The following is a 16,150-nucleotide window of genomic DNA, read 5'->3' on the forward strand; positions in this document are numbered from 1 at the left end:
AAGTCTAGGCTAGCTTTGTGACTTGCTTTGGCCCATAAAATGACGTGGAAGAGACCATGTGCAGCCTTCCACATTTCCACTAGCTTCCTTGCAACTCTGCCAGCGCCATGGGCTCATGCCTAGGCCAGGTGATTGGAAAATGAGAGACAAATGAAGCAGAGCAGACTCATTCCCCACATCCCAGCCTAGACCACTGGAGACCAACTGCCAGACAAGCGCGTCCACCCAGCCAAAACTAACAGCCACGGATCATGTACAAGAACAATAAGCAAATGATTACATGCCACTCCGGTTTTCTTGTTGGCTGGGACACAGCAACTTCTACCTGATAGTTTAATTGCTTTTTGTCAGTCTTGGACTATAAGGAACAATGTCTTTTTTGCTCAGCAATGCCTCGCACACAGAAGATGCTCAATAAATGTGTTGAACAAGTGAGTGTTCCTGCTGTGTGATGCTGGTCTCTCCCTCTCTTCTTTATTCTCACTTTTGCATACAGGTATATGGGGTAAGCCTCACTGCCAAGAATAACCTTCTAAAGCTCACAAGGTCAAGGTTTGAACTGTCCTATCCCTCCAGCCCTGACCCCAGAACTGGCCCAGTTGACAGCTAGAGAGGAGGGAGGCATCAACATCCAGAAATACCCTAACAAGTACTGTATTTGATCCTAACTCATCTTGCAAATGTCACAGGTGTCCACCACCCGTCCACCCATGAAGACATCTGATCGTTTGTTCTTCAGCTGAAAAGATGCTCCTCAGGCAGCCGTGTCACCTGTGCTTAACCTGAGTCCTCATCCCTGCAAGCTACCTCTCCACACAGCACACACAAGAGGATGGGGAGACAGGAACAAGAGAGCTCACTAACCCTCGAGCCACGGTGGCTAAGAACAAGCTCCACAGAAGGGTCCCGGCAGGTGTCCCAGAGGAGCCAAGGGAAGTGCTTCTGCAGGGGACACTGCCACTGGCCCCTGGGAGAGATCTCAGGTTGCTTTAGAAGCAGAATCTACACTGGGAAGCCAGGATGAGGAGCTTCAGTTTTGTTTAAAGCTATTTTAAATAAGTGTCCCTTAAGGAACCATGCCCTAGGGGTAGGGAGAAGCCTTCTCTTTAATTTCCCAAAACTCATGGTGGGTCACAAAGCAGCCTGTTTGCCCCATGGTTCTCACGACAAGAACTGCCCAAGGTCAGACAGGTGGCCACTGAGTCCGGTGATCCCTCCACCCCAAGGAGTCCCTTAGTGAGCTGGAGTAGAACCAGAAGCTCTGGGGACTCTAGTCTTAGGACGTCCACCCTGAAAGGGCCCCTGGGATAAGCTTGTTGACCCCACTGCCAGGAGCAGAATCTTCTAGTCTCTGACCCCACCTTTCCTTGGTGGCCTCTCCCCAGGGCACGCCCCACCCCCACGCCCCCGGATTCACAGGTCTATTTGGGAGGCTCCTCCTTCTTGAGCAGGCTCCGGCGGTCTAGTTTGCTCATGACCTGGGTGATGTCCACCGTGTTGGCTGCTTCTCGAGCCTTGGCTTCTTCTTCTAGCTGCCTCAGGATGACCGGGCTCGGGCTGGAGCGCAGGTGGCGCCTCATGAACGGCAGGGTGGAGCTGGAAGGAAGGACAGATGGGCGGTTGGTGGGAAACCACGCTGCATGCCCAGCGGCACCTGGTGGGAGCTGGGGCTGGAAGGCCAGGCTCTGGATGTGTCCCCTCATTTTCCCGGTGAACCTGAAGCAGGGTCCTTGGAGCCCCGGCCAACCTTAGCTCCTTTCTCCCCACTTGGAAGACAGGACCCGCATGATCACCACCTGCGGTCAGGTTCTAGGTGAGACACAGGGAGACGCTGTGGATGGTAAAAATGGCAGACACACTTTCCAACACTCTCATCAACCACCCCGGTAGCTGAACATCCTGGAGAAAGATGTTCCTGTAAAAAGCCAGCAAGGGGGGCTTGGGGAACGGAAAGCCAAGGGTCTCGGCCTCAGGAAGGAGTTGGGGCACTTTTTTTCTCCTCAAAAGTCAAGACTCTGAGAAGGAAGAAAAGAGCTGGACTGTCCGAGAGGGCTGAGTCCCAGTGGGCACAGACAGAGGGAAGGCCCTGCAGGGGCGTGGGCTGGTGTTGGGATGAATCATGCACAGGGTCTTGGGATGAATCAGGAATGTCTCCAGAAGCCAAACCTGGACCAAACTCTCCATCAGGCCCTTAGGAGCCAGATGAGGACCTAGGAGTCCATGTGATGCACGAAGGCCAAGCGGATGAGACACTGTCCCTGAGGCCACACGGGCTTGGGAAAGGAGCATTGCAGTCTCAGGGATTGTGAAGGCCCTTAGAACCCTGGTGTCTACCCTAGGGAGGTGGAAGCTCCCCTAACAGGAAGCCTGACACTGGGTCTCTTGCAGGACGAAGGCTTGGAGCTGAGGTTCGCCTTGTCCTGGAAAGAGCACGCTTTAAGACAACCTCATGGAACCAGTTCAGGCCCACTGCAATCCCTGCCTGGGTGCAGGCTGAACTTCACGGCGTCCACAGCATTCACAGGCGGCTCTCACTTGAAACACAACACCCTGTGCCAGAGCCAGGTGCTGCCCCGGGCCCTCAAAGCCCCAGCTGTGCCAGGGGAAGGATCCCAGTCGAATTCTCATGGGCGCCTTGGCTTTTAAAATATCTGGAGAGAGAAGCGCGAGGCGCTGCCCTCCTCCCCCACTGCTTTCTGGCAGAACTTCTGGAGCTACCGTGGCCCTTTCTTGTGGTTTCAAGGAGACGCTTTCAAGTCCCCAGGGGCTCTGAACTCCTTTCCTTACTTTGTGAACCTGGAACAGCACCACAGGGCCCTCCTTTCCCTCTTCATCATAACAGGACCATTATCCTCGAGAATCAGACCACGTCAGGGTGCTTTTTTCTTAAGATCCTGTGATAAAGCCTCTGGCCCCACGACCCCTGTTTTTGAATGGACCAAAGAGCTGGAAAAGGGCCCAGAGTGAGCTGAAGGGACAAGCAGGAGAATTGACCAACCACGGTGGACGGCACGCATGGCTGGTGAGGTGCTGGAAGACCTCTGCCAGGGTCCCCTGGTTTTGCTCAGTCTGTCGTTCCCTTGCTCTTTTGAATCTTCAAAGAGTAGAGTATCTTTTCCCAAAAAAGAGTTCCATCTGCCCCCAGGAAAACACCATGTCACCCAACGTCCTGATGGCCGTTCAAGATGACACGATCCTCGTTTCCAACACCGAAACTGAGATTAAATGAGTTAATGGCCTTCCAGAAAGCAGTCCCTGAACACCTGGGGTGTCACTGTTTCCCCTAACAGCCTAGCGTCTTCTTTGGGGGTACAGTTTGCTATTCTAAGGTTCAAACGGTAGAGACCCAGGGATGAAGCTTGTGAATTCCCACGGGTCCGTTTGAAGAGGGAGAAGCACAGCAATTTAAAAAGCCAGGGAGATGTTTCCACTGGTGATAAGGTCATTATTGATGTGCCAGTCAGAACCAGTTTCCTTTTGCACCAGCTTCAGGAAACTGAAACTTCCTGGAGGCCGTTACTAAGGAGTCTTGCTAGAGTGATTTCAGGGCATCGTGAAGCCAACAAGGTGCCCCTTGGCTGAGCAAGGTCCTTCCCAGACCAGGCCAATGTCTCAGTGGTAGCCATTTGGCCGAAGGGACCCTGGCCCCTCTGGCCCCTCTGGTGGACAGTCAGCAAGTACAGGCAGCTCGACTTGCCTTTTCTTGGTGGTCTCCTGAGGTTCGATAGCTTTGGCCAGCATTTCCTTATAGATGGGAGATTTTAAATAGCGAGCATAGGAATCCTAATCGGAACAAGAGAAAAACAGGCGGTTAGGAGACAGAATCGATCACATCACAAGGATACACGTGCCATTCTCCAGCGCCCCCCTGGAAGGTAGGATGGCCAATCTCCTTGGATGCAAGGTGTCCAGGGAGGTGTTGAGGGAAGCCACCCTCAGGTGTGGGCCCCAGACCAGCAACATGGATTTCACCCCAGAACTTGCTAGACATGCACAGTCTCAGCCCACCCCCGTCCTACCTAGTCGGAAACTCCAAGGACGGGGCGACCAGTCTCTAACCCCCTCATTAAAATCCTCCTTGGAGCTGTTCGCCTGTTGTGAAGCCAACAGGGGACGAGAGGACACGGACCTGTCCCATCCAACATCTTCTTCAAAGAACACAAGGAGCCATGGGTGTGAAACCCACGTCCCCGCCCACCAGCGCCCCTGTCTGCCCTGGGTTTGGGGAATAACAGCAAGAGAATGCAAGAAAAAATGACAAGCCCAAGACTTAGACTCCTCTCGCGGGATGTTTCCTGGCGCCCTGGGCAGGTTCAGGGACGTTGCTTCATGAACGTTTACTACTTCCAAACTCGCCCAAAGCGCTAGCCATTAGAAATAGAGGACAAAGCCGCTGCAACAACCGCAGGTAGGGGTCTATTCAGACAGGGCTATTGTCAAGACCAAGTGCGGGCAGCAGCAGTTCTAGAACCAGGATGGGTCTGGGAATAAATAGGGATAATGGAGCCGGGAGTCCTATCGAGCTTGTCGTCATGGGACACGGCCTGTGGGGACGTGGAGACCAACAAGCACATACACTGTTCATTTCCTAAGTCACCGAGACGCTGTTCCATCCTGGCTCAGAGCTGGCCTCCCTGGGCTTCTCTTGAAACAACATTTTTAAGAGTCAACACATTTCATAGTACATTAAGGAGGACTGTTTTTATAGAAACCGTGCTGTGGACCTCTAGCAAGAAATACACAGAGAAATTTCACTGATGGAAAAAGTGATGAGAGATGGCTAAGGATATGCTTGCCGAAAATTCTAAAGGGTTACCTGTTTTCATGTAAATATATTTCCTTACAACACATTGAAAGACTAACTAGGAAAAAAAAAAAACATAAATAAGGGAAATAAGTAAACATTGACCGTTCACACCCATCTTCACCACACGACAAGGGACCGGGTACTTTGCCATAAAAGGAATCATTGCCGTAATGAGAAATGGAAGCATCCTTATTGGGGATTCCCAACTGTTCTGGGGAAGGCTGTTGTGGAAATTTTCCGGACCAACAGTCCTCCTCACCCCTGCCTCAAGGATGGACCAAACTAGACAATTCTCCAAGCCTGACTCCGCCTGATTTTATCTCTGTTCTCCTCATTTTATTTTTAACAGTTCCCTAAGAATTCCTACTATGTTCACATTTCACTAATGACCCAGAAGGCTATCTGGATTCTCTCGGGGTCTGGTTACAATCAGATCTAATTTGTGTCATTTAGACACCAAGCCTTCCGTGGGTTCTACTTGCCCAGCACCAGAAACACTGCCGCCACCCCAAAACACAGAACACTGGACTCGGGTACACCCAGAGCTGGCATCCCACGCCCATCTCTGCCAAGACCTTGGGCGAACCCCGGGCTCTGGAGCAGCAATGCCTGCCGCACGGTTCTCCTGGAGAACCAAGTTCTATACTTGGCACACCAGTTGCACCCATAAGGCTTCAACAAGTGGCTATCGTATTAATACCGTCATTAATAATGTCATTAGTGCCACCTATATCACCCCTGCAGAGCAAGGGGCCTATGTCCTCCATGGCCAGGGGGCCTGGGGGCTCAAGGAGGGTCCAGCCCAGCCCAATGGGCAATTCCGCCTCCTACCACCAGCAAAGCCGTATCCTCCTGTCATCTCCCCCCTCCATATCTAAAGAACCGCCCAGGTAGCTAGAACCTCCCTGGCCCCTGGTCCTTGGCCGGACCCCACCCACCTTCTTCATGAGCATGTAGATGTGGGTCTGCGCAGCGTCCAGCACGTAGCGGTGGGGGTGCTTCAGCCCCTTCACCGTGATGTCCATGGTCTTGCCGTCTATGTTTATCCACCGCCTGGCTCCCGGGGCCAGGAACAGTCTGGGGAAGGAGGCAGATAGTCACAAAAGTAGCCAAACCAAGTTCACAGCTGCTTGGGAGGGCTCCCCAGGGTGAGGCTCCTCGTCTAGGAGACACTAAAGAGTCTGAACTTTGAGGAGGTGGTCCCGCGGCTTTTCCTAGAGGCAAGAAAACAGCCATGCCAGAATTGGGAACGAGAGTGTCCAAGTTTGACGTTGCTGCCCTTAGGAGGGAAGGCCCAGGAAGGGAAGGCCCTGGCCAGTCTACCCCAATTTAACACCTTCTGCCTCCTTACTCATCCGGATTCCAGGGCCAACCTGGAGCCAGGACAAGACACCTCCCAAGAGAGGTCCTGCTCTCCCCTGTGCCAACCTAAATGGGTTTGGTGATAAATCTCCAGTGCCGAGTCAGGAGGCAGCCCTTATTCCCGGCACCCAGAGGTGGCCTGGCTACTGACCCTGCAGTTGGCCCTACTTTCTAAGTCCTGTGGCTCTGCCTGGGATCTGAGCACTGGGAGCTTCCCCAGTGCTTCTGATTCTGCAAACACTCGCACGGATGTTTTTCTACACTCCTAGGATGGACATTAAAATTTTGGAATTCAAAGGTTTACATAAGTGTGGAGGCTGGGGAGAAAGGAGGCTAATGTGGTTGGAGGCTGATGCTCCCTTCCAGCAGATTTTTGGCATTAGGAGTTTTCCATGTGTCGTGAACACAGTTAGTCCATTGTTCTGGGGAAGCCTGAACAGGTCCTTCTTGGACCCCCCCACACACATCTTTCTTGGTGATCAGAGCCCCTCCCACTGGGGGAGGGAAGTGAACCTGCCCAACAGAGCAGCCAGGCCCTGCTCTCCCCACCTCTCTGAACACCAGCTGGTCCTTCCTAAGGCCACGCGAAGGAAGGATGTCACAGGGACAAAGGCTGAGTCCCTGAGGGGAGGGGCCGCCTGGCCTGCTGCCCGAACACCAGCACCGACCGGGGCTCCGAGGGCTGGCTCCAGCTGCACAGTAGTGACCTTGGGAACCGTGTGAGTGGGAGCTAAAAACACTGGGCCTCGGAGCCCAAGACTGGCGCCCACTGTGCCCAGCGCAGACAGAAGGACCAGTGGGAGGTGCCCACAGCAGGACCAGGGTACCGCCCGGCTCAGGGAAGGACATCACACACGCAACCCAAGGAGACCTGAGGAGGGTCAGCTAAAGAATTCTGCCCTGGAGTCGTGCAGCTTGCTTTTGTAGCCCCCAGACACATTCTCACCGGATCCCATGGCCATCCCACCAGGCTGACTTCAAGGCGCCCAAGCAGACAGCTGGACGGGTGTGGGACCTCCTGCTCCACCCGGCCCCACCCGGGAAGACTTCCCCCACCATCCAGCTAGGCCTCACTTGTAAATCTCCTCCGCCTTCTCCTTGACCTTGGACTGATCTCCATACTTCAGGTCCTCACAGGCTTCCCAGAACCCCAGATTCTCCCCTGCACCGGGAGGAAGGGTCCACACACGGACGAAAGGGCCACCAGAGAAGAAAAGAAGACATAAAAGAAATGGGTCAGCTGGGACGGGGTCCACTCTGCAGCCTGGGGAGCCCCTGCCGTTGTGACCTCAGGCTAAATACTCCTGGGGAAGGGGCCCCGCCTCACGTCCTGGGCGGGGAGAGCATCTGGAACCCAGCAATGGCTTTTGAAATCATCTGATTTGGTGCCCGCCACCTTTGGGACAACACTTTCACATGGTGGGTGCTGTTCCTTCCTAGAGCAATACACAGGACAGAGCTCATCATAACCACCCACCCCCCTCCCAGGTTGTGACCTTTCTTTTCTCATTGGCTTATGCCCATGGGATGAAGCACATAAGCACTTATCCCTACACCCAAGCCTTTCCTCCTGAACGTCCCTGTCTGCTGGGCTGTGTTCACTGACTGCATGACTTCTGCCTCCGGTCGGTGTGACTGCGTGTGGAGACATGAACTCCTGCAGCCCCCGGGGGCTCCAGCCCAGAGGTCCTTCCTTGCAAGGATCTTGCATCACTCAGGCATGATGCTGATGGACTGACCCTCAGGGAAGGCCTGGCCACCAGGGGGATTCAACTGAGCATCACCAGAGCCAGAGGGACTCTGTCCCTCTTGGCCTAGAAGAAAATCCAGACCCCTAGAAATCCTTCATCTCTTTCCAACTTTAACTTCTCTCGCCAGTTGTCCATGACACTCAGTTGTCCATGACACTCAGAAGCATTGGGAACATGTTGGTACAGTGATCCCAGGTGGACATTTTTGACTGGGAAAATAAAGATGATCACACTAACAGGCGAGCAAGAGCCTATGAGTGTGTGCATGCGTGCGTGCAAATCACAAAATGCCATGGTAGAGGAAAATGGGAGAAACTCCCCTCTTCTCCTTTCCTGTTTTGTTTTAAAGCTTCCAGGTATTTCAGATTGGGAAAGGCTGCACAATTCTAAACTCTATGGTATTTGTCCCTTAACGCCACACAGGTCCTTGCTCTTCAGCATGAACTTCAGGGTGTTCTTTGCACCAGGATCACAGACCAGCGTTGCTCTTAACTGACAGCTGAGCTGAGACCAAGAGGGATGGAGACCACCCTGCCCACCACAAAGGGCAGCTAGTTGCCTATGGCTAAAACTAAATAAGCAAGTATCCACAGTAGCCAAAAGGTGAAAATAACTCCAGACAGCCACGGATGGAAGAAGAGAGAAACAAAATGTGATCCTCACGTGGGCTGGAGGATTGCTCAGGAAAGACAGTGAAAAGGAAGGGGATCCCAACACATGACCCAACACGGATGAACTCGGAGGACATCAGGCTACGTGCCATAAACCAGGTGCAAAGGGACAAAAATTGAAGGATTCCACTTCTGTGTGGTGCCTGGAGTGATCAAATTCATAGAGAAAGAAAGAATGCGGGTGGCCAGGGGCTGGGGAGAGTGGGAATTCAGTGTGGGATGGGTATAGAGTTTCGCTTGGGAGACTGAAAAAATTCTGGAGGTGGGTGGTGGTGACGGCTGCACAGCAGTGTGAATGTGCTTATTGCCGCCGAATTGTACACTTAAGAATATGGTTTAAGTGGTAACTTTAATAACTTGGAAAAAATAAAAATAAAATGGTAGATTTTGTTAAATGTATTGTAATACCAGAAGATTAAGTAAATAAACACAGAAAAGTCTATGCACCAATGTTCACAGTAGCATTATTTATAATAAAAGTCAAAAACAGCTGGGTACAGTGACACACGCCTATAATCCCAATGGCTTGGGAGGCTGAGGCAGGAGGATCACAAGTCCAGAGCCAGCCTCAGCAATTTAGTGAGGCTCTAGGTAACTTAGCAAGACCCTGTCTCAAAATAAAAAAATAAAAAAGACCTGGATGTGGCTCAGTGGTTAAGTGCCCCTGGGTGCAATTCCTGGAACCTCAACAAAAACAATAACAAAAAAAAAAAAAAGGTCAAAACAGCCCAAATGTCCATTAACTGATGAATGGATAAAAGGTGATCTATCCATACAATAGAATATATTGCAGTCATAAAAAGGAACGAAGCCCCATTACACACTACAATGTGGACAGTCCTTGAAAACACTATACAATAAGTGGGGAAAGACAAACAATTATGTGTTTTATTATTATTCCATCTATAAGAAATGTCCAGAATAGCAAATCCATAGATCCATGAGTGTCTAGGGCGGGGTGGGGGGTGGTTAGGGGAGAATGGAGGGGGAGGGGGGAGAAAAGGGCAGAGGGAGGAATACGAAATGACTTCTAACAGGCCAGGGGGTTCATTCTGGCACGGTGAATTAGTTTTGATGGCTGTACAAACTTAATGAATGTGCTCAAAACCACTGAAATTTACACTTTATTACTTTTTTAATATAAAAGAGTGAACTTCATGTTATGTGGATCATATCTCAAATTAAGTTTTTTTAATTAAATGAGAAAACTGATTATTCACCTTCTCTCTTCATACGTGAACCCTTGGGCTTCTCATAAAGAGATTGACAATAATGGGTTTTAATAACGCAGGGAATTCTGATTCCAACTATACTCGATGTAGTTTATCACCTAGCCACTAGATGGCACCATTTCCACTTATTTACCTGCCAGGCCTAAGAGCACTCGCTTCCATCGCCTTTTCTGGGGTTTATTACATTATGGCCATTAGGCTTGATTAGGGAGAAAATTTTTCAAGAATCCATGTTATCATGTGATGTTCTGCATCAGACAGGCCAACGGACCAAAGGCATGTCCAATGGAATTTGTTTCCAGAGCAACCCCACAGGTTTGAGTGGTGAGCAGCTGAATCTCAAGGCTCAAACATGAAGCTCCCAGGGCTGGGGACTTCACAGGTAAGCAAATACATCCCAGGAAAGCAAACATTTCAATGAAGGTGATGAAGCCAGTTGAATGTGCAGCCTGGTGACCCTGGTTCTAATCTGGCCTCTTGGTTTTCCCAGATGTTTCTCAACACACTATATTTAAGAAATTGCAATTGCCCCACCATTGGGGCACCCAGAGATGGGGCATAAAATGTGGCCCTACCACTCATCACCATCTGCATGTTGCTCAGTCCCTGACAGGAGCAAAAGCAGTGGCTGTCAATCATGATCACAGATTGGAATCACCTGCGGAGCTTCCAACACTTCAGCGATTACAGCCCAAACCAATAAAAAGGAATCTCCAGGGGTGGGATCCAGCAAAGATATGTTTAAAATATCCCCTGGTGGATCAAATCTGCAGAACTAGGCTAAAGAAACATCAAACCGGGAGGCAAAAGAGGTAAACCTCACTTATTTTGCATCCCATCCCGAAAAGCCCTACCTCACGATGAAGCCCTAAAGCGAACATGGACTTTGTGCAGAGATGCAATTATCCCCCTGGACTGTGGGGCCTCTTTGAGGCCTAGAAATGGTCCTGGACCCAGGACTGACTCTGGAAGCTGTAAAGGAGGGAACCCCTATTTAAGTGTCTTAGCAGAGCTATGGAAACGTTTACTGAAAAAGTCCTAAAACCCTCATCTAGACATTAAAGGAATGTTACTAAAAGTCAAATTTTTATTTTAAATTTTTTAAAAAAGAATACCCACCACTGAATTCTTTCTTGAGAAAGTACTGGAAGCTCTGTCGCCCCTTGGGGTCTCGGATCAACTCACTGAAGTTGAAGGCCCATCGTTCCACACGCATCTTGGTTGGGATTTCCACCCTGCAAGGACAATGATTTGTAAATGTAACACTCCACGTGAAGGCAGCGGAGGTCCCTGATGGTGGCCAGGGTGGCAGCGAGGGGCTTCACACTCCCCGTTAGTCTCACAACCCACGGCTTGACCTCTTCACCCAATCCTCCTCTCCCAGTCCCCGCATAAACATGAATCCGAGTGTTGACTCGCCAGGAAGATGCAGCCCCAGACACGGACCCTCGGACAACGCAGAGGTGGGGGCCACGTGAGCAGGCCCTGCTCCCACAGCCTCCAGGGAAAGAGCTCAAGGCCTCAGGATGGCCCAAAGACCATCCAGTGGAGGGCCAGGCTGCCACCGCAGCCAGGAAAGAATTCTAGTGCAGCCTGGGTTATGGATGCTACAGTCACAGCCACCAGCCAGCCACCCGTCACCCACTGCAGCTGCCCCTTCACCACTAATGCATGAATGTTCACAGCAGCATACTCCTAATAGCTAAAGGTCAGACACCGCCCAAGTGTCCATCGATGGATGAACAGATAAACAACACGCAGTCATCTACACAGTGAATACTGTTAGGCTGTAAACAGAGGCGAGGTGCCAACACACGCTACAGCATGGACAAGGTTTGAAAGAGCTATATTAAGGGAACAAGCTAATGAGAAAAGATCACAAACTGTTGATTCTACTTATGTGAATATCTAGAGCAGGCAAATCCCCCTACAGAGACAGAAGTAGGTTGACCAGAAGTGGCCTAGGGCTGGAGGGGTCTGGGGGATGGAGACTTGGTGGGTGATGGCTAAAGGATACAAGATATTTAGGGGGGGTGGTAAAAATATTTTTAAATCAATTGTAGTAGTGATCGTACTACTCTATGAATAAAATAAAACCATTGAATTTTACACTTTAAATGGGTAAATTGTATACATATTTAAATATATATATATATATATATATATATATATATATATATATATATATATATATAAAATACATACAATTTGGCATTTAAATCCCAGAACTGGGTGTCGTCCGTTATCCAAGGATTGCTAGGGAGGCAGCCCGACATAATGGCGTCGTTAGATGAGAATTGCTCGCTGTACTTGACAATCCTGAAAAGTAAACAGAAAAACAATTTCCTAGAAGCTCAACACCAAGAGAGTAAATCAGTGTTTGGGTTGACCAGCTTTTCCTCTTTCCTTGTATCGATTTATTTCTACACTTATTACTGTCTTCTTAGAAAAGTGTTCTAAGAGCTGCTGGAATTGGCAGGTATTTGGCAATATCTGTCCCTATTCTACTGTAAATCAAGGTATTGTTCCCCAGTCCAAAATCCTTCATTCCTTCTCTGTCCCTAGACCATTAAAACATGACCTCTTCCCATTTCATTGGGATATTTTAAAATTCAGTACCGACTCAGTCTGCCCGTCTCTTGGCTTCCATCTTGGAGGCACAAGGTTGCCACCCATGTGCGGAGATTCTGCTGCCATCTTGGATTCCACTCTCTGTCAGTCATGCCTAAGTTGGGGAACTTGAAAACCTATGGCCTAATTGATGTGTGAACTCCAAACCCACTACTTTGGGCAAAAGCAAATTCACCTGAATTATCAGACCATCTGAGTTGTTATATTTTCTAATGTCTGAGAAGTAGGGAAGCCTGCACCCATAGGTATATATAAGGCACCTATTGCAAAATCTTCCCATAGCTATGGATTTTGATAGAACAGGATCCTTGATCTAGAGTCTTGGGTTTGCAGAACTTGAGCCTCCTAGCTTCCCTTCATGCGTTTTCTTTAATCACACTACCAGTGGATCCGTTGGAAAGACAAAAAAGACTGGTCCACACAGGTCCAAACACTAATAATATAAGTTTATGGTAATGAGGCCCTGAGACAATTTTCCTAAAACTAGAAAGTGAGTCTAGGAAGTATCCAAAAGTATTCACGTCTCCTTCAATTTTCTTTCCATTTGGTTTTATGAAACTGGTTTATATTTTTTAATTCTAATTTGTCATTTATGACAGTGGAATGCATTACAATTCATATTACACATATAGAGCACAATTTTTCATACATCTGGTTGTATACAAAGTATATTCACACCATTTGTGTCTCCATACATGTACTTAGGGTAAGATGTCCATCTCATTCCACCATCTTTTTATCCCCATGCCCCCTCCCTTCCCCTCCCACCCCTTTGTCCTATCTATAGTTCATCTAATACTCTATGTTCCTGCTTCCAACCCTACTATGGATCAGTCTCCTTATATCATTGAAAACATTCAGCATTTGGATTTTAGGGATTGGTTTACTTCACTTAGCATTATCTTCTCCAGCACCATCCATTTACCTGCAAATGCCATGATTTTATTCCCTTTGATTGCTGAGTAGTATTCCACTGTGTATATATGCCACATTTTCTTTATCCATTCATCTATTGAAGGGCATCTAGGTGGGTTCCACAGTTTAACTATTGTGAATTGTGCTGTTATAAACATTGATGTGGCTTGTCCTTGTAGTATGCTGTTTTTAAGTCCTTTGGGTATAGACTGAGGAGTGGGATAGCTGGGTCAAATAGTGGTTCCATTCATAGTTTTCCAATATGCTTTCCAGATTGGCTGCACCAATTTGCAGTCCTACCAGCAATGTATGAGTGTACCTTTCCCCCCACATCCTCACCAACACTTATTGTTGTTTGTGTTCTTGGTAGCTGCCATTCTGACTGGAGTGAGATGAGATCTTAGAGTGGTTTTGATTTGCATTTCTCTAGTTACTAGAGATGTTGAACATTTTTGTGAAACTGGTTTCTGAAGCACCAGAGTAAATAGTTTTGAGGTTACCAGAGAGTAACGATCAGCCTCCTAACTCAAAATGGGGCCCACTGAACACAGAGGTGGGTACTATCTTTACCTGCAATCGGAGCTCAACAGCAGCAGAGAGAAGTCACTGAAAAATGTGGGTGGGGTCACAGGACATTTTCTTAGGGAATGTGAATTTTTTTTTTAAGAATTTTTAATATTTATTTTCTAGTTCTCGGCGGACACAACATCTTTGTTGGTATGTGGTGCTGAGGATCGAACCCGGGCCGCACGCATGCCAGGCGAGCGCGCTACCGCTTGAGCCACATCCCCAGCTCTGGAATGTGAATTTTTACAAACTAGAAGTTTGGGAAGATGAGAAAAATTTTCACAAGAGCCTGACCCCTAACCCCACTGGAAGGAGGGTACTGGACAAAACGCAGCCTTGTCAGTCCCCACGGTGCCTCATACCCCTTACCACGGCTGGAGTCCAACACAGTCAGAATGAACAGTGAAAAGAAACAAAACTGAGTTTGTTTTCATGTGTGCAGGAAGATCTCAAGAGTTACCAAGATGCTCCTAGAATGAATTCCATATTTCAAAAGGATAACTTCTTGCATTTGGGGAGGCACTTAAACCCTTCAGTGATCTGTCTCCCAGATCATTCTCCATGCAGACCTGGACAAGGCAGGCTGATGGTCCAATCAATCAAACATAAATTTCCAATCTCTCCAAACCGAACTTGAAGGTAAGCAGCGGACAGTTAACACGTTGAACCAGTAAATACGGTGTACATATCCCTCACAGGTCGGAGTGCGTGGTGACAGGGATCTAGATGGTTTTAGATCCCCAGGAGTCCAGTTCATGGACTTGGTGACTCTTCCGACCTCCTCATCCACGAGAGTGGTGGCCCAGAGACATGGCAGACTCACAGAACCTCACCACCCTCGATTTCACCCAAACCAAGTGAGACCTGGAGATCTATTCTGAGTGAGGAGCTGGAAACTCAACCCAAGGGACTGAGTTTGTATCTTACGATTCTTTAGGATCTGATCTCAGTTCATGACTTATCAAGTCTGCCTTAGAGCAGAAGTTTCCCCTCTTGTCTACCTGCTGCAAGACCAGGTTCCGAAAGACCAATAAATCAGGGACATACCCTCCAAGGGACACGGACGACTTCACGGTGGACCTCATCAAGGCCTGTTGGTAATACATGATCTGGAAGAGACGCAGTTGTTAGAACGTGTCCAACTCCACGTCCTCAGGTGTCACCAACACTGATGTGACATTTGGCTCCAAGACGAGAAGCCATTGATCCATAATAACAGCCCGCTCTGTTCCCTTAAGCCAGGCACCTGTGTGCCAAAAGGACTCATCCCCACTCCCACCAAGATAGGTGACTCCCAAATTCCAAGTCAGTGGCCTCCTTAACCCCCTGGAAAAACACATTAAAAAAAATGTCCCAAAGAACATTAAACCCAAACCTGGGGGAAGATGCCTGGCTTGCCCTCCCATGCCTCTGGCTGACAGAAACAGGGTGGTCACCAGGACAGGGACCTGTTCTACAGCTTCAGCACTAGCATGCCATCCCCTTCTCCACCACCCTCCCCTGCATTTGGATATCCCCTTATGTCCCGTATCAGTGGCCAATGCTTCCCAGGCCTCAGTCTTGAGACCTGGAGAGAAAATTTGCCCAAATAGGCAGTTCACCATGATGGTGAACTTCTGGGTGGCCCCGCAGTTGTAAGAGCAGGGGGCCAGGATATGGACGCTCTGCTGCGTCCACTCCCACAGTCCTCTCTGGCCAACCCTCAGCTCCGGGACTTCAAGGGGTGTTTCAAATCCTGAGTCTCAGCATCAGCCGCAGTGGGATCTTACAAAAGATCCTCTGTCGTTCTGTGTTGCCCATTCATTTGAAAACAATTGTTTGAACAGTACACATGGTTTTCATTTCATCACTGAGCCCAGAGCAGGAGGCCAAAGTACATAGAATTTGTTAGAAGACTTTAAATCGAACTTCACTGGAACCAGGAAACCAATTACCTCTTTTTTGACAGCAGTGACTGTTTGTTTCTGTAAAACAAAGAAACAAAGCTATTAAACCGATGTCATTAAATCATTCCAGTTCAAATACCCATCTGAAAAATAAGAACCCTTCCCCAAGAGAAGACTGTCCGACTTTTCTTCAAATGTAGGATTTCCCCCTTGCCACATCTTTCACCCTATTCTATGCAAACGCTGGAGGACAAGATCAAGGACGAGACTCGGCCGGGGAAGGAGTATCATTTACCACTGTAATTTTATGCTGCTCTTCTAAATCCAA

At 49.0% G+C, this 16,150-nt stretch overlaps 1 protein-coding gene across 1 annotated transcript in view; it reads right to left on the reverse strand.

Moving 5' to 3' along the window:
• Window positions 1–16,150, reverse strand: part of Rgs9 (regulator of G protein signaling 9) — a 72,944-nt gene that overhangs the window by 12,496 nt on the left and 44,298 nt on the right. Inside the window, exons 12-19 of the mRNA XM_077801004.1 lie at window positions 15,871–15,900; window positions 14,984–15,045; window positions 12,029–12,142; window positions 10,943–11,058; window positions 7,244–7,331; window positions 5,746–5,884; window positions 3,698–3,783; window positions 1,479–1,596 (exon numbers count right to left, since the gene is read on the reverse strand). Of these exons, the coding sequence (XP_077657130.1) occupies window positions 1,479–1,596; window positions 3,698–3,783; window positions 5,746–5,884; window positions 7,244–7,331; window positions 10,943–11,058; window positions 12,029–12,142; window positions 14,984–15,045; window positions 15,871–15,900 (753 nt within the window). The remainder of the gene's footprint in view (window positions 1–1,478; window positions 1,597–3,697; window positions 3,784–5,745; window positions 5,885–7,243; window positions 7,332–10,942; window positions 11,059–12,028; window positions 12,143–14,983; window positions 15,046–15,870; window positions 15,901–16,150) is intronic.

This window comes from Urocitellus parryii, chromosome 7 (genome assembly GCF_045843805.1).
Source record: "Urocitellus parryii isolate mUroPar1 chromosome 7, mUroPar1.hap1, whole genome shotgun sequence".
Lineage (NCBI taxonomy): Eukaryota > Metazoa > Chordata > Mammalia > Rodentia > Sciuridae > Urocitellus > Urocitellus parryii.